Here is a 27490-nt window from a genome sequence, read left to right as displayed (position 1 = left end):
CCTCTTTCCCCCACCTCAGGGCCCTCACTTGTTGTCCCTATAAATTTATGAATGGACCCACAGATGCCTTATGCTGATGGATAATTCAGAAGCTCCTCCCACTCATCCTGTTCCCAATCCTATCCTCTTCCCTTCAAAGGGACTACTGGGACCCTGGGGGCTGCTCTGTATCCAGGTGGGGGATGGGGGGAGCAGTCAGAGAGAAAATTGCCAAAGGGACAGTCTCAGGAGCCACAGAGACAGCAAGGACATCTTTCCAGTTCCACCAAAGAAAGGGGGAACCAGGTGGGAAGAAGAGGAGAGTCCCTGAGCCCATGTCTCCTTCTACCTCCCCTGACATCTTCCTCCTGTATCCCCTGGGGCACGACATGGTGTTTCCATAACAGAGGGAGAAACTTCTGATCCTCCTGAGGAGTGAGGACAGCAGAAGTGAGAGTTGGGGACTGTCTCGTAGCCAAATAAAGTAGGTGTGGCTTGGCTCCCCAACAGACAGGTTACTTACAGAACAAGTAGAAACAGCCTGGGTAAGAGAGCATTTTTTTCTCACTTCTCAGAACTAAGGTGATTCTTCTGGTTGACCCAGAGGACTTTGGAGACTCCCAGGAATGCATTTTATGGAAGGTTCCTATAGGAACCACTGGACCCAGGGAGACAAACTGCAGAAATATATATGGTAGTAGAAGTTGGTGACCTGTCCTCTATTCTGGGCCTTCTCGGGAGCAGAGACTACATCTATGATTCATTGGGAGTACAGACCACATCTATGATTCATTGGGAATAAAAACTAAACTTTGAACTAGTCTTAGGATTTTTTTTCTCTAATTACAGAAAATAGTCCAGTCTTGGGTCATTGCTGAGATATCTGACTTTTCTAATTTGGAGACTGCCCAAGAGCTGTCTTTGTGGCACATGCTTCCTCCGGTGTTAGCCTCCATAGGCTCAGGATGAACCTTTCAACCATCTTTATGAAATAGTTTTTTCTAATTTGAAATCATGGATTTCTATCAGTGGATTTGGATGTCCAGTGGATTTGGCGATCTTTGGGATTCTCTGTACTTACCATGAAAGGTTACAGATATGCTCTTGATTCTAAAGTGCTTCTTTAAGGCTTAAAGAGCCCCTCTCAGGTTCAAGTTCATGGGCTGGTGATCCATATTTCTCATCCAAGTTGTGGCCTCAGGATTGGCAGAAGCTCTTTCTATTCCTCATTGGTTGTGTGTATGTGTGGGTGTGGTATGGTGTGTGTGTGTGTGTGTGTGTGTGTGTGTGTGTGTGTCTATTGTGTGTACTGATCCTGGGGCTTGAACCCAGGGCCTGAGCACTATTCTTGAGCTTTTTGTTCAAAGCTAGGGCTCTTATCACCTGAAGGACAGTCGCACTTTCAGCTTTTTGGTGGTTAATTAAGAGTCTCATGGACTTTCCTGTCTAGGTTGATTTTGAACCATGATCCTTTCAGATCTCAGCCTCCTGAATAGTAGGATTACTGGCGTGAACCACTTGGCTGGTTCTTTAGAGCCTACTTTTAACTCTGCTCTTCTTCCCTGGAGATCAGAGGCTGGTTATTGCACTCAAGTAATAATCATCTGCCTTCTTTTAGCTTCTAGCATCCTAAGTATTTTGATTTTTTAATTTTTTAGCCAGGATCTTTCCTTGTAGTGTAGGCTGGCCTCCAACTTACAGTCCTTCTGCTCAGCCTCCCAAGTGTTGGGATTGCAAGTGTACTCCTGGCTAGTATATGTGTCTTAGCATTGATAGTCATTTAGCCAACTGGGCAAAAGTCTTTGGAGAGTGTGGATATTTCCACAAGCTTTCACAGGATAGGTATATTTCTGAAGGCCCAACATGTGCCAGGTAATGTACTGGGTGATTAAGCATGTGAATATCTGTCTCAACCAATTGCTGGGCAAGGTGGCACATGCCTGTCATCCCCTAATTCCAGGAGCATAAAGCAAAATAACGCAGAAAGGAACTGGCAGAGTGGGTAAAGTAGTAAAGCATCTTTCTGATAGGCACAAGGCTTCAAGTTCCAACCTCAGTAAACTCCCTCTACCACCCCCAAGCCAGATCTGTGGTGCTGTCTGGTGTAAACAGAACTTTTCTTAGTGAACAGCTTAGGAGGACAAGATAAAGCCCCTGCACAGATGTTTATTGAAGGCAGGGGAATTGAGTGCAAAAACATCAGCCCCAGAATGAGGTGTCCATACGCACTAAGAAAAGTGGTAGGAGGGCTGGGAAGGTGGCTCAGTGGTAGAGTGCTTGCCTTGCATGCCTGAGGCCCTGGGTTCAATTCCTCAGCACCACATAAATAGATAAAGCCGGAAGTGGCACTGTGCCTCAAGTGGTAGAGAGCTACTAGCCTTGAACTGACGAGCACAGGGAGAGCTCACCCAGGCCCAGAGTTCAAGACCCACAATCAAAAAAAAAAAGAAAAGAAAAGTGGTAGGGAAAAAACACCCCCAAACAACCTAATGTAGCCTGATTCAGTGAACCAAATCGCATCGTCCTTTATATTTGTATTGCACGTTTCAGTGTACATTGTTTTCACTTCCTGTATCTCGCTGGACCCTTGAATTCACCCCCCTGTGCAGCAGAGGATTCAAGCATGGAGGAACAACCTTGGAGGGCAGCAAGGAAGGCAGGTACTCCTGTGTAGTGGTAGGACTTTTGTTTATACTAAGAGTATATCTCTGAGTGATCTAGCAGTCTAAATAAATAGATTTGCTAAGTGATCTTTACTTGCAGCCTCATTCCCCAGAGAAAAAGTTCCATTGACAATGAAGTATTCTGCTCTGAAATATATCTCAGTAGCTGTAGCAAGTCTAGGTGCTTTTCCTAATGGGTGCCCTCAGCTGGAAATAACCACCTCCTTCCTCTAGCTTGTCCTGTGACTGTTTGTAGTCCTCATATTCCCATTACTGCACTGGAAGCTGTTATCCATCCATCCATCCATCCATCCATCCATCCATCCATGCATTCATTCATGCATTTCCATACATACACACCTGATTTAGAGACAGAGTCCCAGTATTTAGTCATACATGGACCTTGAACTTGAGGTCCTCTTGTCTCAGCCTCCTGGTCACTAGGATTCCACAGGTACACTACCACACTTGACTTGTTTATTCTCTTATTCAGATATTAACAAGTAATTGTGGTCCATACCTTGTGCCAAATATTAGACCAGGAAGAGAGAAAATAGCAGACAAGTAAATATGTAATAGCAAACGATAGACATTTCAAGTTGGGACAACTACCATAAAGGAAATAACTGAGAGAGAGGTGAGAGAGTAAGCCAGGGGATGGAAGCAGTGAGCAAGCTAACCCAGCCCCAGGCCTGAGAATTTAGATGAATGTGCTGAGGAAAGCAAAAGTATGGAAGGAAGAATACAGAGGTCTGGCTGGGATGACAAGGTTAGACATATAGTCTCTTGATGTCCTCCTATTAGCATAGTTGTTTAAAAATAACAAGGACAAGAACTTGAATGATAGCTGTATATTTGTGAAAACATTAAATGAAGGAGTAGACAACAAGGCCATGAGCATTTGTGTCAATATTCTAAACATACTGAACTTGGAGGACCTGGGTCTTAGTGTTGTCTTCTTTCTCCATCTTACCATGTGGAGAAAACAAGCTTAGTTCCCTGGGAAAGGTGTATTTTATTTTTAACTTGTATTAGAATCAGTCAAATGCATCTTAACAAACTCTGAATGAATTTAGGATTTAATATGTTTGTTTATTAATAGTTATTTTTAGTTCAAACCAGGGTTTGAATTCAGGGACTCATGCTTGCTAGGCAGTCATTCCATTACTTAATCCACGTCCCTAGTCTTTTCTTCTTTTTTTTTTTTTAATTTTTTTCTGTCTTTTTTTCCCCCCAGATAGGGTCTCATGCTTTTGCCTGATCCAGTGTGCACCATAATCTTATTGCCTCTTTCATAGCTGGAATAACAGGTGTGATTTACCACATCCAACTTATTGGTTGAGATAGTCTCTTGCTAACTTTTTGCCTGGCTTGGCCTTGATGCATGATTCTGTCAATCTCAATTTCCCAAGTAGCTGGGATTAGAGGTATGCAAGACCATGCTCCACACTTGATGCCAAGTGTCCAGTCAAGCTAGACACCTACGAGACATGCACACTGCCTGCTGCTGCCATTCAAACAGTGGTGGGTTTTTTTTTCTGCGTTGTTTTTATGTTATTTCTGATTCTGCTGGAAAAACACCCAAAATCTTGGGCCAGATTACCCTAACCCAGGCAGCACCTGCAATGAGAAGGCCGGAAGTCGAGCTAGAGCAGAGGAGGAACCTTAAACCAGAGTCCCAAGGGACCCAGGTGGATTCCCCCAGTGAGCAGTGGTGCATGTGTCCACCAAGGCTCTCAGTGCTTCTTTCTGGAGAGGGGGAGGCTCAGAGGAGCTGGGCTTCTACAAGGATGGTTCAGCAGCATCTCTGGAGGGTTCTGGAAGACTGATTGAGGCCTTGCTCACAAGGGTGGAGTCTGTAGGACGTTGGGCCTTGTGATACACATGGAGAAAACTTCTTCAAAGCAGCCTTTTTTTTTTGCCAGTCCTGGGGTTTGAACTCAGAGCCTGAGCACTGACCCTGAGCTTCTTTTTGTTCAAGGCTAATGCTCTATCACTTGAGCCACAGTGCCACTTCTGGCTTTTTCTGTGTATGTGGTACTGAGGAATGGAATCCAGGGCTTCATGCATGCTAGGCAAGCATAGACTTTTTGAAGATGGTTAAAGTTGTCCCAGTGTTCCTTGCCCCTAATCTTCTTCCCATGGCTCAGACTTACAGCTAGCTGTAAAGCCTTTCAAGGAAGGCTGCTGGTTTGGGAAGAATTTTGCATTTGCATTGGAAAAGTCTTTGTTGACAGAGAATCATTTGGGTGGGAGGTTTCATCCTCCAGCAGTCACCCTGAAAGGACTCTAGTCTTTCTGGGTCATAATGGACCGTCTTGCTGTTTTAGGAGCTTGCATTTTGAGTATGTTGTTATTTATGAGCATTAAAAAGTGCTCAATTTATGTTTGTTGGGACCCCCAACAAACTCTGTTTTCCTGATTGTGGGAGAGATGTAAGAGTCTATACATGTTTTAGAATCCATAAAACTTACAAAGTTCTTGTGTACATAGAAAAGGAAGCAAACTTAATTTTATACAGTAAATTTTTTTAAACCATCATCTAGAGCCAGGGGTGGTGCCACCTATCTGCCATTTTAGCACTGAGGAAGCTGAGGCAGGAGGATGAGTTTCAGAATGGCATACAAGTCCAGATACTCCTGCCTCAGACCCCTGAGTCACTGGGATTACATTCTATCATACCTGGCTCCAGATAGGTTTACAGATAAAGCAACCAAGACCTGGGATGCCCATCATCCCTATCCTCATGCCCCAGCTAGGTTTCTACTGCCTCAGTGAGTTCTAGGGACCAAAGCCCCACAAAACAGACACAGCATTACTCAAAATGCAAGCTCTTAAAACACCTAGACGGTCTCTTATGACCCAGAAAGAACTTCTTAGAGCCCCTTTAGGGTGACTGCTGGAGGATGAAATCTCCCACCCAAATGAGTCTCTGTCAACAAGTATTTCAAAGCCTCAGGGAATCCCAGCTATTGAAAGATGTTCGTCTTTCAGTAAATCCAAGGCTCCCCCCTTCCTCCCTGCCCTGACTCAGGGAAGCTCCAATCAGAGGGAGACCCTGCTTCGGGGAGAAGTGAAGAGTCTCTCCTCACCCTCCACTGGCTGCCTAGGTCCCTGGTAAAGGCAGAGGACAAAATTAGTGCCATTATGCAAAATAACAGGAAAGCGAGGGCTCAGCTCAGGGGAGAAAAATGCCAAAACAAGCCAGTTTCCCCTAGGAGCCCAGAACAGGGAGGGAACAAACAGCTCAGCCCTCCTGGCCCAGAGCAGTCCTGTTCAGTAACAAACCGACCTTGCGCTCTAGGTGTGTGTGCCTTACCCATCTTGCCCATCCAGAACTCCAGGGGATATCTGCTACAAATTGGGTTTTTCTCACTAGCTCTCACACACTGTCTATGGTTCTCCAGGTAAACTAGTGGTTTCCTCTAAGTAGAGATTCCCCTGTCTGAATCCGGAGCATGATCAGCAGAGGAATGTTTCTGAATCCCCTCCAGGTAAACAGGAAGTGGGGCACAATCTGGCTTGGGAGGGAGGCCTTGCACATACAGGTTAGCTGCACTTGACCCCACCCCCACCCCCCAGCTATGAGTTGACTCAAGTTATGCTCACAGCTGATAGCTTGAGGCCTAATTTGTAGAGAGACCAAGGGAGCATATAATGAGGACAGTGGAGACCTTGCAGGGTGGGGGTGGGATGGAGGAGGGGGTCAGGGATATGACACTGTGAAAGTTTACCACACAAAGCCTTCTCTCTCTCTCTCCTTCTTCCTCTCTCCCTTTCTCTCTGGTGATATTGGGGCTTGCTAGGTAGATGCCCTACCACATCCCCAGTTCAAGAATCTTTTCATGGCTCTGGGTCAGATTTGTCACATGTAGGCTGAGCACTGGGTGGCTCACGCCTGCATTCCTAACTTCTCAGGAGGCTGAGATCTGAGGGATGCAGTTTGAAGCCAATTCAGGCAGGAAAATCCATGAGACTCTTTATCTCCAATTAACTACCAAAAGTGGAGCCACAGCTCATGCTGGCCTTAAGCAAAAATGCTCAGGGATGGCACGAAGGCCCTGAGCTCAAGCCCCAGGACACCTCCAACCCCCCCCCCCCCCCACACACACACAAAGTCATAGGTAGGCAGTGAGAGGTGCTGCAAAGGTAGGAAATCCCTGCGCTCTGGAGAGAAAGCCATCTAAGGGGCCTAGACCCAGGGCCACAGCTGCACAGGCTGGTCTGAGCAGGTTGGGTCCTGCAGCACTTTGGAAGAGCTTTGTTGAAACAGGTGAAATGAGCATTGGGATAGGTGGAAGAGAGCAAAGCCCCCTAAGGCTGAGCCCCTGGCTCTGTGAAGCAGCTAGGACTCAATTGCTGCTGGTTGTCGCAGTGGATCCCAGGGCATCCCTGTCTAGCACCTTTTAGGTTCCCTTTCTCCAGCTGCTCTAGGCCTAGTCAGAACTAAGGGCAGAAAACTGGGCAATGTGACCACAGGCCCCATCTGAGCCTTCAGAGAGAAAGGGAGGGTGATCAGGACAGTTATCTCCTCCCACAACCCAGAGGCCCACAAGTACCACATTTAGATGCCACACCTGCATACAGGGCCACTATGTCCACCTGCCCTGTGAACCATAATTCTGTGGGGTAGTTGTCAGACATGTTTATTCCATGGGAAAATGGGTTCCAGGCTAAGTGCCCTCAGTGATGGGAGGGGATGGACATGAGGAGCAAAGTTCTCACTAACCACTTGGCTTGTGGCCCTTCCCAGAATTGTAGGTAGCCCATCAGCTCTGAGTTCATCTGCAGGTTCTGACAAGTCTCGTCTTGCTTTTCCTGTCCCAAACATGGGGATAGATCTCACACCGTACTCCCAGAAGGCTGGGTCCAGTCTATCACCAGAGAATTTCTTGTTCCAGGTCACTTCCCTGTTGTCCTGCTACCCCAGGCCCTTTGGCAAGAGCTGGGAACCAGGAATTTAGCGGGGAGGCAGCTCCAGCAGGTCAGCTTCGGAGGCCAACTGGAGGTTCCATAGGAGGGGATGGGCATGAGCCGGGCAGTTCGGAAGCAGTCAGTGAGGCCTGGGAGCTGTGCGGGGTGTGGGGCCTGATTCCTCACTCCTGACCTGGATGCTCTCCAACAGACCACTTCACCTCCCCTGTCCGCAGAGTCACTATGTCCTCGTAGGTGGCGGTTTGGTCAACATTCAGGCCCTGAAGACAGGAAATGGAGTTCAGGCTTGGGCCACACCCTGATCACAGCAACAGTGGGGCTTACTGATGATTCACTTCCAGGTCACTCTAGTCCTTACCTCATAGGTGTGATCTTCCTCCATCCCAGACTTGCTGTCATCCTGTGGGACAGGTGGGGGAGAGATCCATATTAATATCCCCCCCCACATCTCTGTCCCCTAATGGGCTAGAATGGGAAGACCAGGGACAAATGGATAGGTACAAAGTATCTCCAAAAACAACTAAATAAATTACTAAATGAATGAATGTTTGAAGGGTAAGTCAATGGACAGGCTCTGAGGCCAAGAAAGCAACCTTAAGGACCAGGGAGATGGAAGGCTTGCCCATGTCTGATCTGTCTTGAGGCCATTTCCCATCCCCACCCTCTGCCCCAGTTCCACCAAAGCTCCCTCACCTTGTCCAGCAACAAGAAGATGGGCACAATGATGAAGAGGATGATGAGCAGAGTCTGGATCATGATGATTCCATCCTTCAGTGTGTTGCGCCGCTTCAACTGTGCCAAGTTGCTGAACCCTGGGGAAGATAAAGTGGAGAATGAGTCTGGGGTGGGGGAGATGGCTGGATCAGAGCCCATCTATAAGCTTCTAGTGGTAACTTTCTGTGTGCCCCTCGGGGATTGCTGCCCAGCAGCTCTGTTGGGAGTTGCAGGGCTGTGGCTACCTCCCTTGGAATCTGGAATGGGGGGATGGCGGGCCTGCACACACCCATGACTCGCAGCTCTGTGCCACAGCTCTGGACATTTGGAGAGCTCCTCCCCGTGCACTCCAGCTGGCAGAAGTAGATGCCGTTGTCTTCAAACTGGACCTCTTTAATGGTGAGAGTGTAGATGGAGCCGTTCTGGGATGGCAAGATTCGGCTCTGATCTGGGAGCACCATCTGGAGGTCTGCATTCATCTCCGGCTTCCGGAACCACGTCACCATGCCAGAGCTGTCTGCATAGCAGTGTATGTTCACCTTGGAGCCCCGTTTCCTGGCCACAAACCGTGGATTCTGCCAGATTCCGGAACAAGCACTTCCTGTGGGCACCAAGGCCAAACCCCAAATCCCTCTTGGCATCTTCCTGCCAGCTAGCCTCACCCAAAGGCTCCAGCTCTGGGTGGGGCCTCAGGCTGCCTTTTGTCCTTGTGTGGGTTGGTCAGGAGACAGGGGTATGGAGGAGCTGCTTTTTGCTGACCTTCCCCTGAGCTGCCCTGCACCTGCCTGAAATCCCCTAGGGCTCCCCACAGTCCCCAGGGGAGAAAGACAAATTCTAAGGCTTCCAATGAAGGCCCTCCCCCATCTCCCCTTCTACCTACTCCTTTTTGTACTCTTGCTCAGAGACTCAAGTACTCATTCATCACTAGACAGCCAGGCCTGAGGCCTCTGTGGAATCCCCATGACTCCCCTGCTTGAGACCTGGGTTAGCCTATCCCCCAGTATCCAGGAGCACACAAAAAAAGACAGCTAGCTGGAAGTGGGGCTTCAGTGGAAGACCCTAAGGAGGCCTGGGGATGAAGGCCTGGAAAGGGAGACCCATGGCAGGAGGACAGAGGTGTTCTGGGACAAAGACCAGTGTTCAGTGTTGAGCAGACATACTTGCCCTCAGGTAGGGTTGACAAGTGACTGACCTGGAGGATTCTGTGCTTGGTCCTTTGTTGACATTGCTGGCACTGGCCCATCTGTGGGGTGAGAGGAAGTGGGTGGGGCCAGTCAGGCTTCTCCACCCTCTGCTGGCCACCTTAGCCCTGCACACTTTACATTCCCAATGCCACTTCCTCCTTCCAGGACTTAAGCTCCATGACCCCTCAACCCTCCATGTTCTGGAGAGGCAGGAAGCCCTCCCTCCAGCTCCCCTTCTCCCCTTGACCCTTTGGGTGGCCTTAAGCAGGCATTTAAATGAGACAGGAAGGAAGTCACAGCTGGGAGGGCTATACTGCCTTCCAGATGAGGAGGGGGTCTCTTTATGGAATATCTTCCTTCCAGGGACTGGCTGGGGCCACCTTTCCCCAGTCCACTCCCATATGGTATCCTGAGGGGCCTTAGGGACAAGCCACATGTAGCTAGTTCCTCCTCCAACATTAATGGCTGCCCACCAGGCATGGCCCTGTGCCCAGCAAAACCCCACACACTCTAGTCAATGCAGACCCTGAGCCCAACACTAAGGCTGTGACCCAGGGCAGGCAGAGAGACATGAGACATGAGAGGCAGAAAGAGATGCAGAAGGAGGTGGAGAGAGCAGGAGTCCTAAGCACAGAGTCAAGCCCGCAGGCCCATCACAGCCATACCGGAGAAGAGCAGCACCACCATCAGCCAGCAGTGGAGCATGGGAGATGGACCCAGCTTTGCCATGGTCGCCAATCTGTCTGTCTCTGATGTCTCCAACGTCCAAGCCTGTTACCAGGTCCTCAGTCTGAGCTTTTTGGGGGAAAATAACATATAACTGCCTGGTGTGTAACCTGTCCCTCCCTGCTTCTCCCCCACCCTCCAGGCCCCTTCCTGCGATGCAAATTGGAACCCAGGGGAGGTACCAACTCTCTGAGCACCCTGGGGACTCTGGGAGAGGGCGGGCTCTTGTCCACCAGGCCTCTAAGGCTGGCAGGTTGCTGGTCTGGACAACAAAGCCGGAGTCCTCAGTAGAAGTCCTGGGAGAGAGGCTTCGGACTCTTCATCTTCAGGAACAACCTGTGTTTTACAGCCTGCGTCCTCATCCTGCTGGTGATGGACTGCAAGCTTTCCATCTGTGCCTGCTAGCTCTTCCTTCTAGGCACTTAGCAAGCCATATACCAGTCCTATGACTAAATCTAACTTGGCCTAACCCACTGAGGAAGGGACACTAAGGAGGAAGGCCAGTCCAGAGTCAAGTGTCAGCCATGAGCCAAGACAGACATCTGGAAGGGTCCCCAGCAGAGTTTCTTGTCTAGGGCACAGACAGCTATGTCAGAAGTTGGCCTAGTGGAGGAAGGGAGCCACAGTGGTTCTTGAGCAAGAGCAAGCATAGGCCAAAAGTGGCCACCACTTAAGAAAAGTGTTCTAGGTCTTAGGGCAACCCAAGAGGCTAAACTTAGGTAGAGAAGGCTTAGCAAAAACAAAGCAAAGAACCAATCAGAGGGTTCTAGGGAGATCTGTTGAACTGTGAGGGCACTGAAGTGTGGTTCAAAGCCTTAGGGGTCCAGGGCAGGGGACAAGGGCTAGTGTTGGGGAGCCTTCAGGTACTGAAACTAAAAGGCTCTCTGCCCCGTGCCTACAATCCTAACTACTTAAGAGACTGAGATCTGAAGACTGAAGGTCAAAGCAGCCTGGGCAGACAAATCCCTTGAGACTCTTTATCTCCAATGAACCAGCAAAAAGCCAGAATTAGAGGTGCTGCAACACAGGGAAGAATGCAAGGGCCTGAGTTCAAGCCCCAGTACTGACACTCCCACCCTCCGCAAAAAATCCCAACTTTTCAGTCAGCAGATGGAATTGTAACACTTGAGTTCATCTAATATCAACGTTGTGCCCCTGTCCACCCCCACCTCAGTTCCATACAACCTTTTCCCTTGGGGTTGCAGGATGCAATCTGCGCAGCTGGGCAGAGTAAAGCTTGCACACCACAGCCTATAACGGGACTCTGAGCCACATCTTCAGGCAGTTCCTTTTTCTTTGTTGTCCTCTGACCTACCCCCAGGAGAAGAAGATAAAGTTTAAATCTTCAGTGTCTCTATCCCCATCTCAATCTTTATGACCCTGAGTCACAGCCTGTGTGACTGGTAGAGTTGCCTGGGTTTAGGGAAGTGAGGACTCTCCTCCCATGGGGAAGGGTCTGGGCCCCTCACCTTACCCCATCTCAGGTCCATACTTCACCTGACAGAGTGGGGGGGGCGGTGGCAGCTCCTCTGTGGAAATTGGGGCCAAGGGGGTTTTCATCCATAGAACATCTTGTTCTGGGCCTTCCCAGATGTTTTCCATCATTTCCAGATGTTCAGATGAAAAAAACATTTCTCTGAAAAGGTATCAGATGTTCAGCTCATGGAACAAACAGCCTAGGAATAAGAACATCACCTGAGGTCATCATGGGGATCCTGGGCCCCATTGCTGGTATTGGGGTAGCTGGAGAGAGACAAGCCAAGGGAGCGGGACAAAGTCCAGATGTCTCCTGTGCCCCTCCTGAGTCAGTTAGCTTTGGGGCTCGTATTCCCAAGAATGGGGGATACCAAGGAAGGCTTAGTGCACACGTGTGTGGGAGTATACACTTCCATGTGTGTTGTCTGGGCTATGTGGAGCAGCGGCAAGGACATTGGCAGGGGGCAGTTGGCATCCTTCACACTCACTGCATTAGCATGCCCTGTGGGAGGGATGCAGATGTGCCCTTTGGACTTCATTCCCATTCATGGCAGGCCAAAGCTTTCAAGAGAGGTGAGCAGTGGGGCCCCATGACTTTGGGATTATTTGTCACAGTTGGGGCCAAGCTGTTCTCTTACTGGTGACAACAGTGCTGACCCCTGTCCTTGGTTTGTGATGCCCTTTTCCTTTCCAACACAGAAGGCCTTATCACCACTCCTGCTCTGTCCCCAGCTGTCCTGGGCTACATCTGGTGGCTTCACTACCTTTTCAGGAAGATAACACCAGAATAAGGGTGGGAAGGCAGGGAAGGAATGAGGGGCTCAGAGTTAGGGAAGCAAGAAGGCAGGAACTCCAGGAAGGATGAGAATAGAAGGGAAAGAGTCTCAAACCTCTCCCTTCCTCTGTCTAGGTCTTCTGGGCCTCCAGGTACCTTTACCAGGAGGAGCCATTGGCTAAGAAGGACCAGGTTTCAATCCTAACCCATGTGTACCAGCTACAGCCTGGGATAGTTCATGTGTCCTTTGCTTGGGAGCATATGGTAATGTGCTAGGGCAAGGGAGAAGGTCATACTCTATAACTCTGGCATTCAAGGGCCAAGGGCTAATGGTCCTGATGGGACAGCAGCAGCCCACAAAGCAGAGTTTCTCTGCCTTTGTTCCAGTACTACCCAGGAAGACAGCCCTCATGTCCCTGAGCTCTTCAGCTCAAGGCAAGTGCTCTACCACTTGAGCCACAGTGCCACTTCCAGTTTTCTGTTGGTTTGTTGGAAATAATAGTCTCTCAGACTTTCCTGCCCAGGCTGGCTTTGAACTGTGATCCTCAGATCTCAGCCTCCTGAGTAGCTAGGATTACAGGCATGAGCCATTGGCACCCAGCAAATAAAAGTAATTTCAATAATATGTTCATGTGTGTGCATTCACATGTTTTTGTTTCTTGGTGGGGGGCGGTGTGCACTGGTAGTGAGGCTTGAACTCAGGGCCTGGGGCTCTCTTTTAGCCTTAGTAGTCAAGTCTGGTACTTTAACATTTGAACAATGCTTCCACTTATAGCTTTTTGCTGGTTAATTGGTGATAGTCAATTACCATGATCCTCAGATCTCAGCTTCCTGAGTAGCTAGGATTATAGGTATGAGCCACCAGCACCCAGACCAATAACTTGTTCTTCATAGGGCTCTATGACCCAAGGCCATCTTGGGTCCTTGGAGAAGTGGAAGGGGAGCTCTGATTATGTGTGTGTGTGTGTGATTTTGAGAAAGGATTTTATGATACTTGTGTCCTACCCTGTGTTTTGTCTTTTTCCTCTGCCATTCAGGGATGCAGCAGCACTAGGCCAGAGAAGAAAAGCCCAGATAAGGTCAGGAGAAACAAAGTGAGAAGAATTGATTTCCAGATGGAGGTTGGAACCTCAGCCGGCTCAGAAAATCCTAGAGCTACGGAACACCCTCCTCAACAGGCAGAGAACTTGGAGTAGAGCAATCAAGCAGGGACAATTGAAGGACATCTTGGGGGTAGTCTGTCTCATGAGTGCCCCTCATCTCTGTATCTTGGAACCTTAGGCAAAGGGGTACAGAAACCCTGGAAAGGAGGAAGCCTTCACAAGCTTAGCGGAAGTCAGCCAATCTTGGGAGTCAGAAGTTGTTAAGCCACATGTCATTCGGTGGACCTGTGACCATGTTTGCTATATGAGAATGTTCTCTTACACTCAGTTCTCTGTGGCTCTGAGCTCTCTGGGGTCAGGGCAACCCTCTGAGCCTCACAGGTGCCTTGAGGTCTCTGAAGAGGCCTAGGGGAAGAGAGCTTCTGAGGGCAGGGGTTGGGACCAGTGTATTTCCTGGACACGGCCTGTTGGTGAAAGGAGGAGTATGATAATGGGCAGACCTTCTCCTCTTCCTTTTGCATCACCCTGTGGGCACAGCCTGTTTGCCAAGGCCTATAGGCCAACGCCTGTGGCCCTTTCTTCTTGCTGCTCTTACCCAAAAGCACACAGGGAGTCCCAGAAAGGAGAAATCCACACATCAGAAGGACCTAGGGAAGGTTTATTGTAAGAACTGTACAAAGAAGCTTGTCTGCCAGCCTGGCATGGGGCTGGTTCCCCCTGGGACCAAGTGGGAACAGGTGTCAGTCTACATGGGAGGGGACCAAACCCTGCTCATCACTTCTCTGCAGTTGGTTCCCAGTGTGTGAACACCCACCCGGTAGATTCCTGAGGCTGTGGGGTGTCATGGGTTGGGGCCCAAGCAGGGAAGGCAGAGAAGCAAGGTAGTGAGCAGGAGGAGCCTGGCCCTCGCTGGAGGAACTTCTGAAAGAGTCCACAAGGAAGGACCTGACATCTTCCACAGAAAAGGCTCATCAGGGAAAAAGGGATGGGACAGAAGTCATGGGTGTGAGGACAAGAAGCAGGAATCGAAGGATGCATGAGAAGGGAGGGAGATGGAAGGGAGGGGACAGCAGGGCAGACAGTAAGGGAGATGCCTATAGGCACACACAGATGTGAACACATACACACACACACACACACACATGCGTACACATTTATCTCAATTTCAAGGTTTTGCTGCTTCCTGAGTTTTAATCAAACTGATTATGTAGAACAAGAAGAAAAAGAAGAGGAACTTAGTCCAATGGGGAACTCTGTGCAAACCTTACCACGTGTTTACATTCACTCCAACTCTCATAGCACACTCTTTCCTATTCAGGCACATTCACACGAACAGAGCTATACAGAAGACCAAGGACAACACTCCAGGGCACACTTGACACACACAGAAACAAAGATAATCAGACATAGCATGCATCTTTAGGCACCTCTACACAGTGGCTCACCCCCAGCTATCCACTAGACACACAGTTGCACAGGTATGCATACAGTGACTGAATCCAGAGACCCCTGAGCAGAACTTTCACATCCTCCTTTAAACCTAGCCTCCATCCTCTGGGAGCCAACAAAGCCTACTGGTAGCCATGTCCAGATGAGCAGAGCCAACAGAACTAGCTTTCCAGGCAGTAGGAAGTTGGAAGGCTGAGCCCAAGCCAGCGGAGCCTCCTCTACTATCCGCCCCAGTGTCAACACATGAGTCCACGTGAGTTCAACTCTAACATTCTTCGGTCATATTTTGAGGAGGTGGAGAAGGATGATGAGGGAGGAAGAGTTGGGCAGGGGGTGAGATAAGAAGGGAGACATCTCTGCAGCTTGCTGGGGCTACAAGAAACCCTGGTAGTCTAATGAAGGTGTGAGGAGGGAAGAGTGGAAACGAACAGAATCTTCTGCACCCCTGACCCCACTGGCATCTTGCTGCCAAGTGTTTCAGCGGAGTTGGCCGGACGCAGCCTGTTCTACCCATCCATGATTCCTAAAAAATGGCAGTTCCTGGAATCCCTTCTGCTCTTCCCCTGAAGGCCAGCCAGGGGACTTCTCCATGGCCTAGACATGGCCACAGGCAAAAGGTTTCAGAAGTCACAATCCAGCCAGATGTCTCAGGAGACTGTGGCCAATCAGGTTCCTGTAGTTATTTCTGGACCAGTAACATTTCCAGGGTAAAACCAGGAAATTCCTGAACTGGCAGGGGAAAGAAGGAAGGAAGAGCTGGCCGAGCCCTGAGGAAGGGCATCTCCACTCCTGAGGTTAAGACTTGTTTCTATCCAGGCTGGAGCTGAGAGACCACTTCCTGGGAAGAAGCCAGTAGTCCTTAAGACACTGGGGCAGGTGAGACAGCCATTTCCTCCGTCATAGGCTGTTTCCTTCCAACTCATGGGTATTCATTTTGCCATCCCTCAGGCAAGAGAAGTGGCAACAGAGGCCCATGGAGGTAAGATGAGGACCTCCAAGATGGAATCAAGGAGGCCCCCATCTGCAGTTCCGTTGGCCTAGGTATCAGCCCCAGCCTGACCAACTCCTGAACCCCACAAAGAAGCTGGATGCATCCTCAAACGCAAAACCCCACTCCCTTGTTCTGCACACAGGCCCCTCTGGGGGGGGGGAGCTCTGGGCCCCGTGCTTAGGCTCAGCTGGCGGCTTTCATGCTGCCTGCTAGACAAGAGACTCTTTGACCCCTGGGCGCACTGTCTGTCCTGGTGGGGGGGCAGGGGGTGGGGCAGGATCTGAGGGGCTGACAGGTGTAAGCCCCGAGGGGGGTCCCTCAGCCCCTGTAGAGCCTTCCTCCTCCCCCTGACTGTGGACGCTGCAGTGGCCTCCGTTCTCACGGCCATACATCTTGTTCATGGCACTGGCGATGAGTCCTTCCTTCTCCGGGGCCTCATCCGCGCTGCCATCCTGGCTGTGGCGGTACAGGTAGGATGCCTGCTTCACAGAGCGCTGCAGCAGATGCCGGCGGTAGGCCCTCTGGATCTTGATGGCACACACCTCCTCCTGCTTCCTCTTGAGGGTGGTGGTGATGGGCTCGTAGGAGACCTTGGAAGGATTGGCTGCCATGAACTTCTCCTCCATTGTCTGCTTGAGGGCATCCATTTCCCCAGAGTCGCCCAGCACCTCTTTGGTGAGGGCAAAGAGGATGTCCAGGCAGTGGATCTTGTCCCCTGGCACCATGGGCAGATCCAGTGTGATGAGCTTGATCTTGTTAGGCTTGGCAATCTTTAGCGGCTCCTGCAGGGTGTCCACGAAGTCGGAGAGGCGGTTGTAATCAATGAACTGTGTGGCATCCGGGTCAAACTTCTCCCACGTCTCATAAAACATCTCAAAGTCATCCTCACACAGGGGCTCGCTGCTCTCCTCCGTGGCCACATTGAAGTTCTCCAGGATGATGGCAATGTACATGTTGACCACGATGAGGAAGGAGATGATGATGTAGCTGCAGAAGAAGCAGATGCCGATGGATGGATTGCCACAGTCACCCTTGATATGGGTGCCTGGGTTCTCCAGGGTGGGGTCACAGTCTGGGGGCCCACTGTTGAGGATGGGGTTCAGAAGCCCATCCCAGCCAGCCGACGTGGTGATCTCAAAAAGACAGATGATGCTGTTGCCGAAGGTCTCGAAGTTGAACATGTCGTCAATGCCCGACTCTTTCTTGACATAGGCGAAGTTGGACATGCCAAAGATAGAGTAGATGAACATGACAAGGAAGAGGAGGAGGCCAATGTTGAAGAGGGCAGGCAGAGACATCATGAGGGCGAAGAGCAGCGTCCGGATGCCCTTAGCCCCACGGATCAGCCGCAGGACACGTCCAATCCGAGCCAGACGGATCACACGGAACAGCGTGGGAGACACGAAGTATTTCTGTATCAGATCGGAGAGCGCGAGGCCTACAGAAAGGAGGGATGGAGTCAAGGGGTGGGGCACATGTTGCTCTGGGAGCCCAGCCTGTGGTGTTCTGCCTCACAGTGGGGCAGGAAGATCCCAACCACACTGGGCTCTTCCGGAAGTCTTAGGGGGTCCCCGGTGGTGACTTTGCCTTGTCAGCTGGAAGTGGGATATACTCAGGGCCTGGGTTCTTGTCCTATAGTTTTTGGGCTCAAAGCTAGTGCTCTACCAATTGAACCACAGCAACACATCTGGTTAACTAGAGATAAAGTCTCACAGACTTCCCTGCCTTGGCTGGCTTTGAACTGCAATCCTCAGATCTCAGCCTCCTGAGTTGCTAGGCGGTAGCTCACAGGCTTAAACTACCAGCCCTGGGCTCTGAGGAGGGGTGGTTCTTAAGGCTGTTTACAGATGACATTAGTGAGAGGAGATGAGGTACAGAATAGCCATGTGACTCGAGGCATGCCATTTGTCACTCAGTTTCCTCCTCTGAAAAAGGGGGGTAATACAGTAGCCATGTCATCACATTGTTCTGCATAACAAGTAGAACTACAGAGTATGTAGTACAGTGCCAGGCATGTGGAAAATGCTCGATATATGATGCTCAGTTACATCATGGCTCCTGCTCTTCTTGGGGGGTACAGATCCTGTGATATAGATCCTGGATGTGGGCATGAACATGCATCTATTGGTCAAGCCAATACATTTCTTGACATGTACTCACGTGTGCACACGTGACAGGCTGCCTGTGAGTATCATGTACTTTTGTGTATAAAGAATGAAGGAAGCCAGGTGCCAGTGGCTCACACCTGTAATCCTAGCTACTCAGGAGGCTGAGATCTGAGGACAGTGGTTCAAAGCCATCCCAGGCAGGAAAGTCCATGAGACTCTTATCTCCAAATAGCCACCAGAAAACTGGAAGTGGTGTGGTGGCTCAAAGTGGTAGAGTGCTAGCCTTGAGCATAAAAGCTCAGGGACAGCACCCAAGTCCTGAGTTCAAGCCCTACAACTAACAAAAAAAATGAAGTGTGTTATCTATGATCCTAGTTACTTGGGAAGCTAAGAATAGAAGGATTGCCATTCAAGGTCAGCCAAGATTTTTTTTTAAAAAAGGCCACAAGACTCTTCAATGGAGGTAAACTGGAACATGGTGGATATGTCTGTGATCCCAGCAATTATTTTAGGGAAACCTAAAATAGTCAGATCCAGGCTTAGACACATGTCTAGATAGGAAGTGAGTCCCTGTCCTAAAAATAACTGGTGAAGAACAGGGCTAGGGGCATGGCTCAGCAGTCCAGAGTACCTGCCTAGTAAGAAAGAGGGAGGTAGAAGTAGGAGGATCAAGAGTTCAAGGCTAACTTGGGCCAAGTGAAACCCTATCTCAAAAACAAAAGATAAAACAAAAGGCATAGCTCAAGCCAGTAATCCTAGCTACTCAGGGGATGGAGATTGAGGGATCACAGTTGAACATAATGGGACTCCACCTCAACCAGTGGCAGACAGAATGGCAAGCCCTGGCTCTCCCACATTACTGGGGAAACACAATGGCTGAGCACAGTGTGTGCACCTGTCATCCCAGCAACAAAGGGAAATGCGAACAGGGGGACTGCAGTCCAGGACATCCTGGGCATCAAGCAAGACCCTAGCTTGAAAACCATCAGTGCAGAAAGACAAAGTGTGGCAGGGACACCCATGAGAGTCTGTGTAGCTGAGTGTGCCAGGTGCATGCATAATGTGTGCTTGCACAGGGCCAACCTTCCTAGGGGATGAAGGGTTCATATCAGGGCTGCCTTTCCAGCTCACCCACGATGGACAGGATGACCACCACAAAGTCAAAGATGTTCCAGCCGACAGTGAAGTAGTAGTGGCGCAGCGCAAACATCTTGAGCACGCACTCCCCGGTGAAGATGATGATGAAGACCATGTTGATATTGTACAGGATGTCCACCTTGAGCTGGCTCTGGTCGTCCGTCTCGACCATCATGGTGACCATGTTGAGGCAGATGAGGATCATGATGGTGATGTCGAACACCTGCTTCGTCACAAAGTCGTACACCATGCCCTGGATTTTGTTCTGCACATGCATCAGAGTGCCGGCACACACATGAGTGAGCATGAGGGTGGAGAGGAGAGGAGAGGGGAGAGGAGAGGGGAGGTGCGGAGGGAAGGGGAAAGGATGTGGGAGGAGAGGGGAAAGGAGGTGGGAGAGGAGGGGAGGAGGAGGAAGAGAAATGAAAGAGAGAGGGAGGGGGGGGAGAGAGAGAGAGAAGCATCAGGGCTGGTGGTGGGATCGGCCATGCAAGGGAAGGAGCACTTCATTCTGTGGGTCTGTGGGCATTCCCTCCTCATTCTAGAACCTTTCTTCAAGGTCCTCTAGTCCCCCTTCTCTCGAAGTCACTGCTCACTAGACATCCTCCTCCACCCCCTGTCAGGGGCCCTGCCCTAGGAGCCACCAAAAATCACACATGAAGATGTGGATGGCCACCAGGGGCTGTGCAGGGCCAGTGAGGGGACTCTAGCAGCAGGTGCTATGTGTGCCAGCAGTGCTGCGGCTGCTTTGTAACTCCCAGCAGGCTGAGGGGCCTCGCCACAGGCCATCAGCCTCTTCAGGCAGGAGCCTACCGGGCATAGAGCAGGTACCTGGGGCCGGGGGATTGGCTTCTGGGGCTTCTTGGAGCCAAGCTTCTTCATGGCATTATAGTATTTCTTCTGTTCTTCTGTCATGAAGATGTCTTTTCCTCCAAAGTATAGTGGGAGAGAGTCTGTAAGGCTGGGGGAGAGGGTCCCCTTCTCTATCTCCAGGACCCTTTTCCTCTGACACCACCCATAAACCAGCCCCCACCCCCAAAGGAACTTGGTGAGAAATGGTCCCTAGAGAGGCCAGGGATGGAGGGATGAGGAAGGAAAGAGAAATTAGCTGAGAGGGGTGAAGGGTCCTGAGAAGGGAAAGGGGAATGGCAGAAGGAAGGGGACCTATTTCCCATTTCAGGTCCATTTCCATCAGTGTCTCACTGGATCCTTAGAATAATTTAGTTTGTTGTTATTTTTGAGACAGAGTCTCATTGTATAGCCAGGACTGGCTCCTCGGCCTCCCAAGTGCTGGGATTATAGATGTATACCACCACACCTGGCTCATATCCATTTCACTTTATAGACCAGCAAACCAAGTTTCAGGAAGATCAAGTCATATGTAATGTCCCTGGGTGGATTTGCATCCAGGCTCACCGTCTCAGTGACCCTTGACACAGGGCTGCTAAGAGCTGGGGGCTACAGGAAGGAATGAGGGGACAAGGGGGGGGAGCAAGGCAGCGGGATTGGGGGAGGCTGGAGACGCAGGGAGGGTGGGCCAGATACTCATCTTCTTCTTCTGCTGGTTGAAGTTGTCGATGATGACACCGATGAAGAGGTTGAGCGTGAAGAAGGACCCGAAGATGATGAAGATGACGAAGTAGAGGTACATGTAGAGGTTTACCTCATACTGCGGCTGTTCCTCCTTCTGCAAGGGCCGGATGATGGGTCAGAGTGGGGGAGAGACACACAACTTTCTCCCTCTTCCCCAAAGTACTATAAGCCAGAGCCCTCTGCCTGACCCCAGGCTGTTGGGGCTCCTGGGATGACATGGTGTGGTGGAGACAGTAGAAGGTGTGGCGGGTCTCTCCTGCCCCTCCCCAGCAGGGGCTCAGTGAGCCAGACTCACCTCTCGAGAGTCCACAGCTGCATACATGATGTCCATCCAGCCCTTGAAGGTGGCCTGAGAGAGTGGGGGGGGGTGAGAAGAGAGCAGAGGGCTGCCCCTGCGTCCACCATGCGCATGTCCCTCCCCTCCCCAGCCCTCCCTCCTCAGAGGCGAACTGCTCCAGCCCCATGAGGCAGGTGTCAAATGGGGACCAGAGAGATCGAGACACCATCTGAGGGTCCCACAGCCATTGCAAGCAGGGTGGGACCCTTCACAAAGCTGCAGCGGTAGAATGAGGCGCAGTGAGGCACTCACCACCTGCAGGAGCGAGAGGTAGCCCAGACCCACGTTGTCGTAGTTGACCTTGACGTTGAGCCAGCGGACCTGGCCTGTGTGCATGAGGCTTTCACACTGTGACTTGTTGTTGACCTCCGAGATGTCGAACCTCTCTGAGGTGGTGGTGTTGATGCAGTAGTAGAACTTTCCAGCAAACAGGTTGACGCCCATGATGCTGAAGATAAGCCAGAAGATGAGGCACACCAGCAGCACATTCATGATGGAGGGGATGGCTCCCAAGAGGGCGTTCACGACCACCTGGGGGCCAGGATGGGATGTCAGAGTCCTTCCCATGCCCCTGAGCCCATCCCCCTTGGGGGGGCCTTCAGGAAGGAGGGCCCCTCTGAGCCTAGGGGGAGAAGCCATCTGCTGGAGTGTATGTGTGTGGGGTCAGGGGCAGGGCTGGTCTAGGGGTGGGGGAAGGCTCTCTGCTTGGCTGGAGCTATCAGGTAAAGTGGGGGACTCCAGGCTTCTTTGGAAATAGCCGTGTCATGGGCCACTAAGCATGACACAAACACTTCCCTCCATAGGAAACTCTGCTCACATGAGCTGTCCCCAGATGATGGGCTCATGCTCTTAGCGACAGAGAAACAGAAATGATAGAGCAAAAGAGGGCTGGGAAGGTGGCTCAGTGGTAGAGCACATGCCTTGCATGCCAGTGGCCCTGGGTTCGATTCCTCAGCACCACATAAGCAAGAAGAAAAAAGCCAGAAGTGGCGCTGTGGCTCAAGTGGTAGAGAGCTAGCCTTGAGCTGAAGAGCTGAGGGACAGCGCCCAGGCCCAGAGTTCAGGCCCCATGACTGGACCCAAAAAAAAAAAAAAAAGAAATGATAGAGCAAAAGAGGCCATCACAGTGCGCCAAGCATCATGAGCCCAAGCGCTGGAGCTTTGTTCTCTATTATCCCCAGCCACGTGACTCGCCAAACTGTTCTAGCCAATTGTCCTTTTTTCTTTTAAGGAGGAGTCAGATCATGTCCTTCAGACAGAGCTGGTTGCTGGGGGAAGTCTCAGGTACCCAGGGGAGCTCCACTCCTGCTTAGTATTCCACCCAAGTACGTGGTTGTGAACAGGTTTTTTTCCCCCCTCAGTGGGGATGGGTCCCCCACTCCAGGCCTGGGCCTGGTATTGGCGGGCTTCTTGCATGAACAAGAGGAAGAGGTCTTGCTCCTGACAGACCTCCCTTGGCTGGGGACATCCAGTTGTTGGTCTTGTCCCCAACCCTGTGTTCACCTGTCACTTCTGCCTCTAAGAACTTCAAGGACCTTCTCTAAATTGACACCCCCAAGCTCAAGGGGAGTCTCTCATCACTTGAGGCGGGGCGGGGGGCAGGATTCTTCATGCCTGCTAATGTTTCAGGACCCTGGGAGACCCCAGTCTGAGGTGAAACCCATAATCCACAGGTCTGCGGGCCTTCTCTCAGCCTTGAAGCCTTCTGGCCTCTCAGGCAGCTTCTGCTGCCCCCCAGTGGTAGAAGAGACAAACTACTCTGCTTCCCCCCTGTGGTACCAGAAAGTGCACGTCTCCTCCACTCTGTCCTAGGGACCCTTGTTCCCCAATCCAAAGCCCATTCTCAGGAGCCCTTCAGTACCCACCCTCATGCCCTCAAATCGAGACAGCGCTCTCAGGGGACGCAGGGCCCTCAGTGTGCGCAGAGATTTGATGGGTCCCAGCTCAGAATAGCCCAGCCAGTTGGCTACCAGGCTGATGATGGAGACCTGTAAAAGAAGGGTTGCATGCTCAGGGAGTATGGCGTCCCGGCCTCTCTACCCACACTCAGGACACAGGTCCTGGAGACAGCCCTAATTCAGGAGGGGGCTCTCATGAGTTCACAACTCCTGGTTGTCTCCTTTGGACCCTCCCTCATTTTTTTTTCTTTTTAGCAGTGGCCCTGGATAGTGGGAAGAGCAGCCCTGTGCCCAATCGTAGCACCCCCTAAAGCATGGGCCCACCTCAGTGAGGTCACCAGTTAATTGGAGATGATGGTAAATAGGAGGGACAGTGCCCACCTCCTTCACCAACCTGTGTGCCCATCTAGGAGAATGTGAGCCAGTACCGACTGCCCACACCTATAATCCTCTCTACTCAGGAGGCTGAGACCTGCAGCTCCTGGTTTGGAGCTGGTCTGGACAAGAAAATCCATGAGACTCTTATCTCCAATTGACCACCAAAAAGTCAGAAGTGGAGTTGTGTTTCAAGTGGTAGACTAAAAAAGCAAAGGGACAGTGTCCAGGCCCTGAGTTCAATCCTAGTACCAATACAAAAAGAAAAAAATGGGTTGGAGGCATGGTTCATTTGATAGAACTAGCCAATGAGCAAAAGTATCAAGTGCTGAGTTTGAGTCCTGATCTCAGACCAAAAAAAAATTTTTTTTTAAAGATGTGAAAAATCCTCCCCACATCTTGGCAAGGTCATAAGGATCCCAGTCCGGCCGGCCTACCCCACAGGAAAAAGGCAGGCCTCCCCCAGCCCCCCTCTGCTGTATCTGACATGTAAGAGGCTGTTTTTTTTGTGAAGGGCAGCACTGATTGGGGGTAGAGGTAGGGTTGTCTTTCTCTCCATGTGTTCTTGGACAGGTCCTACCTCTCAGGGCCTGGGCTCTTTAAGATTCTTAGCCATAACCAGCCTGGAGGTCTGGAGGTGGCCAGGCAGACTCACATCCACGATGAGGAAGTCAAGCCAGCACCAGGCGTTGGTGAAGTACACCTTGAAGCCGTATGCCACCCACTTGAGCAGCATCTCCACGATGAAGATGTAGGTGAAGACCTTGTCTGCGTATTCCAGGATGGTGCGGATGACACGCCGCTGCTCGATATAGATGTCCTCGAAGGCCTGGGGGGGTACCAGCATGACCCTGCAGGTAGCCCTGGACCCAGGTGCTGGGGCAGCAGTTGCATCCCCTCCCCCTGCTGCTGGTTCCCAGGGCTCTGACGTGGGAGCCAGATGGGGGGCCTAGGAGACAGCTGTGTATCTCTCCCAGCCCCAGCCCCATCATAGAAGCTATTAGCTTCACAGTGGAGCCTTGATTCTTGAGTATCTGCTTGGGTTGCACAATGATACCCTTCTGTCCCAACCTAAACCCCAAATTTCCAGGGGTCACCCACCTCCCCACTGACCAGGGGTGCATACAATGGCAGCCTAGAGAATAAGGGGTGGGGACATCTGTACTTCTAGGATCCAGTGGGTTCAGGGTTGTCCAGGCAGCATCCATGGCTGGCGTGGGAGGCAGAGATCCTTAGGGGAACCTGGCCCTTGCCCTTCCCGCCCTCCCCGCCCCGCCCCCCCCCCCCCCCGGTGTCACTTACTAGAGCCCCACTGCTGAGCAGAATCATGAAGACAATGAAGGTCTCAAACCAGTTGTGCTCAACAATCTTGAAGCAGGCCCTGCGAAGGGTCCACCACATCTTCCCACGGCCCTGGGAGATGTCCACATAGAGGCAGGGACATCGCTGCACACAAGCTGCAGGGCAGGGCATGCACCATGGTCACGGGCCTGGGGCTGCTTCAGGATGCCCTCAGACCCGGGCCTTGCCTCTTCCCCACCCCTGGCTACACCTTGCTCACATTGGAGGCTCAAGTCCACAGTCTACCCTACCCATGTGTCAGCTGTGACCAGGGATGGACACCCAGAAGAAAGGCAACTCTGAACCAGGAACCGGTGACTTATGCCTGTCATCCTAGCTACGCAGGGAGCTGAGATACGAAGATTGAGGTTTGAAGCCAGCCTGGACAGATACACTGGAGAGACTCTTATCTCCAATTCACCTCCAAAAGGCCAGAAGTGGAGCTATGTCTCAAGTGGTAGAGCATTAGCCTTGAGTAAAAAAGCTAAGGGATGGTGCTCAGGCTTTGAGTTCAAGCCCCGGTACCAGAACAAAGAGGAAATAAAATGGGAGTACCTGCAAGTAGGGACTCAGGACACCAGCTGCCCCCATCCTCTCCCACCTCTCCCCTAAGCCGGCCTTACTCTGGGCCAGCGAGGTACCAGGCCCCGGTGCAGGCTCCAGCCTGGCAGTGTGCTCACCTTCAGTGAAGCACTCCTCAGGCTGCTCTCCCTCGGGGTTCTCCTCGGCCTGCTCCTCAGGGTCTTCCTCAGGAGGCTTGTAGTCAGCTGTGCTGCAGACGGAGGAGTTCCCATCATAGAGGGGTGGAGGCGGCTTCTGCAGGGGCCACAGAGGCATGTAAAATCCCAAGACCCAAGACTCCCTCATCCTCCTGCCAGGGGGGGGCGGATGTGAGACCAGAGAGAAAGCATTCATTCATTCACTCATTCATTCATTCATTCGCTTAGTCCTGTGCAGAACCCACTGTGCCCTGGCCAATACACCAATGACAAAGATGGCCTCGGTCCTGCCCTCCTGGCACTTGTGGCCCGGAAAAGGGTCTGAGGAGACAGACAAGGACTTCCGGTAGAGGAGGAGGCTGGGACGAGCTGGGGTAGGGAGGACTCATGGGGGGCTCAGCCAGCTGAGGTCCTAGGAGTCAAGGGGATAAACAAGAAAAGCTACCAGAAGGTTCTAAGGCAGGGGCAGGGGCAAGTAGAGGGTCAGGATGGAGCTGGGCTACTGTAGCCCACAGGAAACAGGTATGTGGCACCCTCCGCATCTGCACCTTCCACCCCCAGGGTCTGTTTGGCTGAGGGATCCAAAAAGGATGGAAAAATTTCCCCAGCCAAGGCCCCAGCTAGGCGCCAAGGGAACTTGATCAGGGTGGGGGTGGGGTGGGCACTGCCGCTCCAGGCTGACCAGGCCTCCTCCCACTGACCAGTGCTGTCCCAGGACAGCTTTCCTATGCTGACCTCCACTCCCCATGGTGTGTGTGTGTGTGTGTGTGTGTGTGTGTGTGTGTGTCTTTCATGGCTGGGGATGAGGGCCCTGAAGAGGAAGAGGAAGCAGGCAGCCTAGAGGGGTAGGAGATGGGGATACAGCTCTGCCTCCAGTACCACTGACCAGAAAATGGGGTGGGCGACTCTTGTTCCCAGTTGATAGAAATGGAAACTGAGGCACTCTGACTAGGTCAGCTAGTGCATGTGCTGAACTGTTTGTCCCACTGTGTGCTGGTCACCCATGATCACCCTTGGAGCTGTGTTCATCCCCCAGGGGCTCCCCTGCACTTCCTTCTGGGGCCTGGTCCTCTAGCTGAACCCCTCCCCCACCAAGTTCTTCATACCGAGGTGCAGGCTGGTGCCATATTTCCAGGGGGTATTTATAGCACGGCAGGCACTTGGCCCCCTGGTAAGCCAGCTTGCTACATATTTGGGGAGAATAAGGAGTCAAGAGATTTCAGGACAAAGGTCATTAGGCTCCAGTCCTCAGCAAGGGCCACGGTTGGCATGGTGGAATGGGCAGGGCCCTGTCCGGGCTCATGCCAGGGCTGCAAGCTGGGGAAGGGGGCTCCATATCAGCTCCCCCAGGAGCCCCAGGAAGTGTCCCAGTCTCAGTTCTAGTCTCTGGGGGTGACCACTATCTGCATCTCAGTCCCCACTTACCCTGAAAAGGAAGGGGGACAAGGACAGGACAGCAGCCCAGCAGCAAGGGCCCTGTGTGGGCGGGGCAGGTGAGGGCTCCTGCCTGAGTTCTCTAAGCCTCTCATCCCCAGTGTCAAAGGTCCTCTAGCTCCTGTTCCTGGCTGGATCCAGCATCTGGTCCCATCCTGGGAGGTTGAGATCAGCCTTGGGTGGGGTGCAAATGTAGCTGACTATAACAGCTTGACAGGGCTTCAAGCCCAGAGCGGGCATTTAAGAGAAAACCTCTGGGGTTCCAATCCTAGAGTGAGGAGCCACAGGTCAGGGCATCTTGTTCACAAGTGCCCCCTGCTGGTGAGAGCAGGCCAGGTGGAGTTTTGGTATGGCGCATCCCTGAGATCCTGTTAATTACAGAACACTTCTTATGTACTTTGCACGTAGTATGTCATAGAATGCTTACTATACCCTGGGGCAGATATCATGAGCCCCATTTTATAGAGGGAAGAGGGGAGTGTCAGATAGCATTTGTGCTGGAAGCCAGGTCTCTCTGGCCTCTGTCCCTCTAGACTGGGTTCTAAGGAGGGGC

The 27490-nt window shown here is 51.6% G+C and overlaps 2 protein-coding genes across 4 annotated transcripts in view; both read right to left on the bottom strand.

The window, feature by feature from the left end:
- Nucleotides 1–7272: 7272 nt before the first annotated feature.
- Cd79b (CD79b molecule, immunoglobulin-associated beta) lies at nt 7273–10335 on the bottom strand. 3 transcript variants are annotated; one of them, XM_013033274.1, is made up of 6 exons: nt 10141–10334; nt 9484–9534; nt 8581–8808; nt 8271–8389; nt 7936–7977; nt 7273–7837 (listed from the first exon to the last, which is right to left on the bottom strand). In XM_013033274.1, exons 1-6 carry the CDS (start codon nt 10202–10204, stop codon nt 7739–7741), a joined length of 603 nt encoding a protein of 200 aa, XP_012888728.1. In that variant the 5' UTR covers nt 10205–10334; the 3' UTR covers nt 7273–7738. The 3 variants fall into 3 exon arrangements, with proteins under 3 accessions (XP_012888728.1, XP_012888727.1, XP_012888729.1); XM_013033273.1 differs by having other exon boundaries at nt 8581–8892; nt 10141–10333; XM_013033275.1 differs by lacking the exon at nt 8581–8808 and having other exon boundaries at nt 10141–10335.
- Nucleotides 10336–16204: 5869 nt separating this feature from the next.
- Scn4a (sodium channel, voltage gated, type IV alpha subunit) overlaps nt 16205–27490 on the bottom strand; it is a 31175-nt gene continuing 19889 nt past the window's right edge. Inside the window, exons 15-24 of the mRNA XM_013033250.1 lie at nt 25465–25600; nt 24746–24900; nt 24099–24272; nt 23036–23158; nt 21423–21701; nt 21129–21182; nt 20790–20927; nt 20072–20176; nt 19235–19505; nt 16205–17433 (exon numbers count right to left, since the gene is read on the bottom strand). Coding sequence (XP_012888704.1) covers nt 16205–17433; nt 19235–19505; nt 20072–20176; nt 20790–20927; nt 21129–21182; nt 21423–21701; nt 23036–23158; nt 24099–24272; nt 24746–24900; nt 25465–25600 — 2664 coding nt within the window. The remainder of the gene's footprint in view (nt 17434–19234; nt 19506–20071; nt 20177–20789; nt 20928–21128; nt 21183–21422; nt 21702–23035; nt 23159–24098; nt 24273–24745; nt 24901–25464; nt 25601–27490) is intronic.

Source organism: Dipodomys ordii, unplaced genomic scaffold, assembly GCF_000151885.1.
Source record: "Dipodomys ordii isolate 6190 unplaced genomic scaffold, Dord_2.0 Scaffold165, whole genome shotgun sequence".
NCBI classification, from domain to species: domain Eukaryota; kingdom Metazoa; phylum Chordata; class Mammalia; order Rodentia; family Heteromyidae; genus Dipodomys; species Dipodomys ordii.
Note: the sequence above shows the minus strand (reverse complement) of the source record. Positions and strands in the feature narration are given on the sequence as shown.

What these genes read in the sequence shown, in the direction of transcription:
- Cd79b (XM_013033273.1), bottom strand. Translation starts at nt 10,204, where the DNA reads ATGGCAAAGCTGGGTCCATCTCCCATGCTCCACTGCTGGCTGATGGTG. An exon ending in CACAGAGCTGCGAGTCATGG is followed by an intron (nt 8,390 to 8,580) that starts GTGTGTGCAGGC and finishes TATCTTCCCCAG; the next exon opens with GGTTCAGCAACTTGGCACAG. An exon ending in AGGAAGATCACACCTATGAG is followed by an intron (nt 7,838 to 7,935) that starts GTAAGGACTAGA and finishes TCCTGTCTTCAG; the next exon opens with GGCCTGAATGTTGACCAAAC.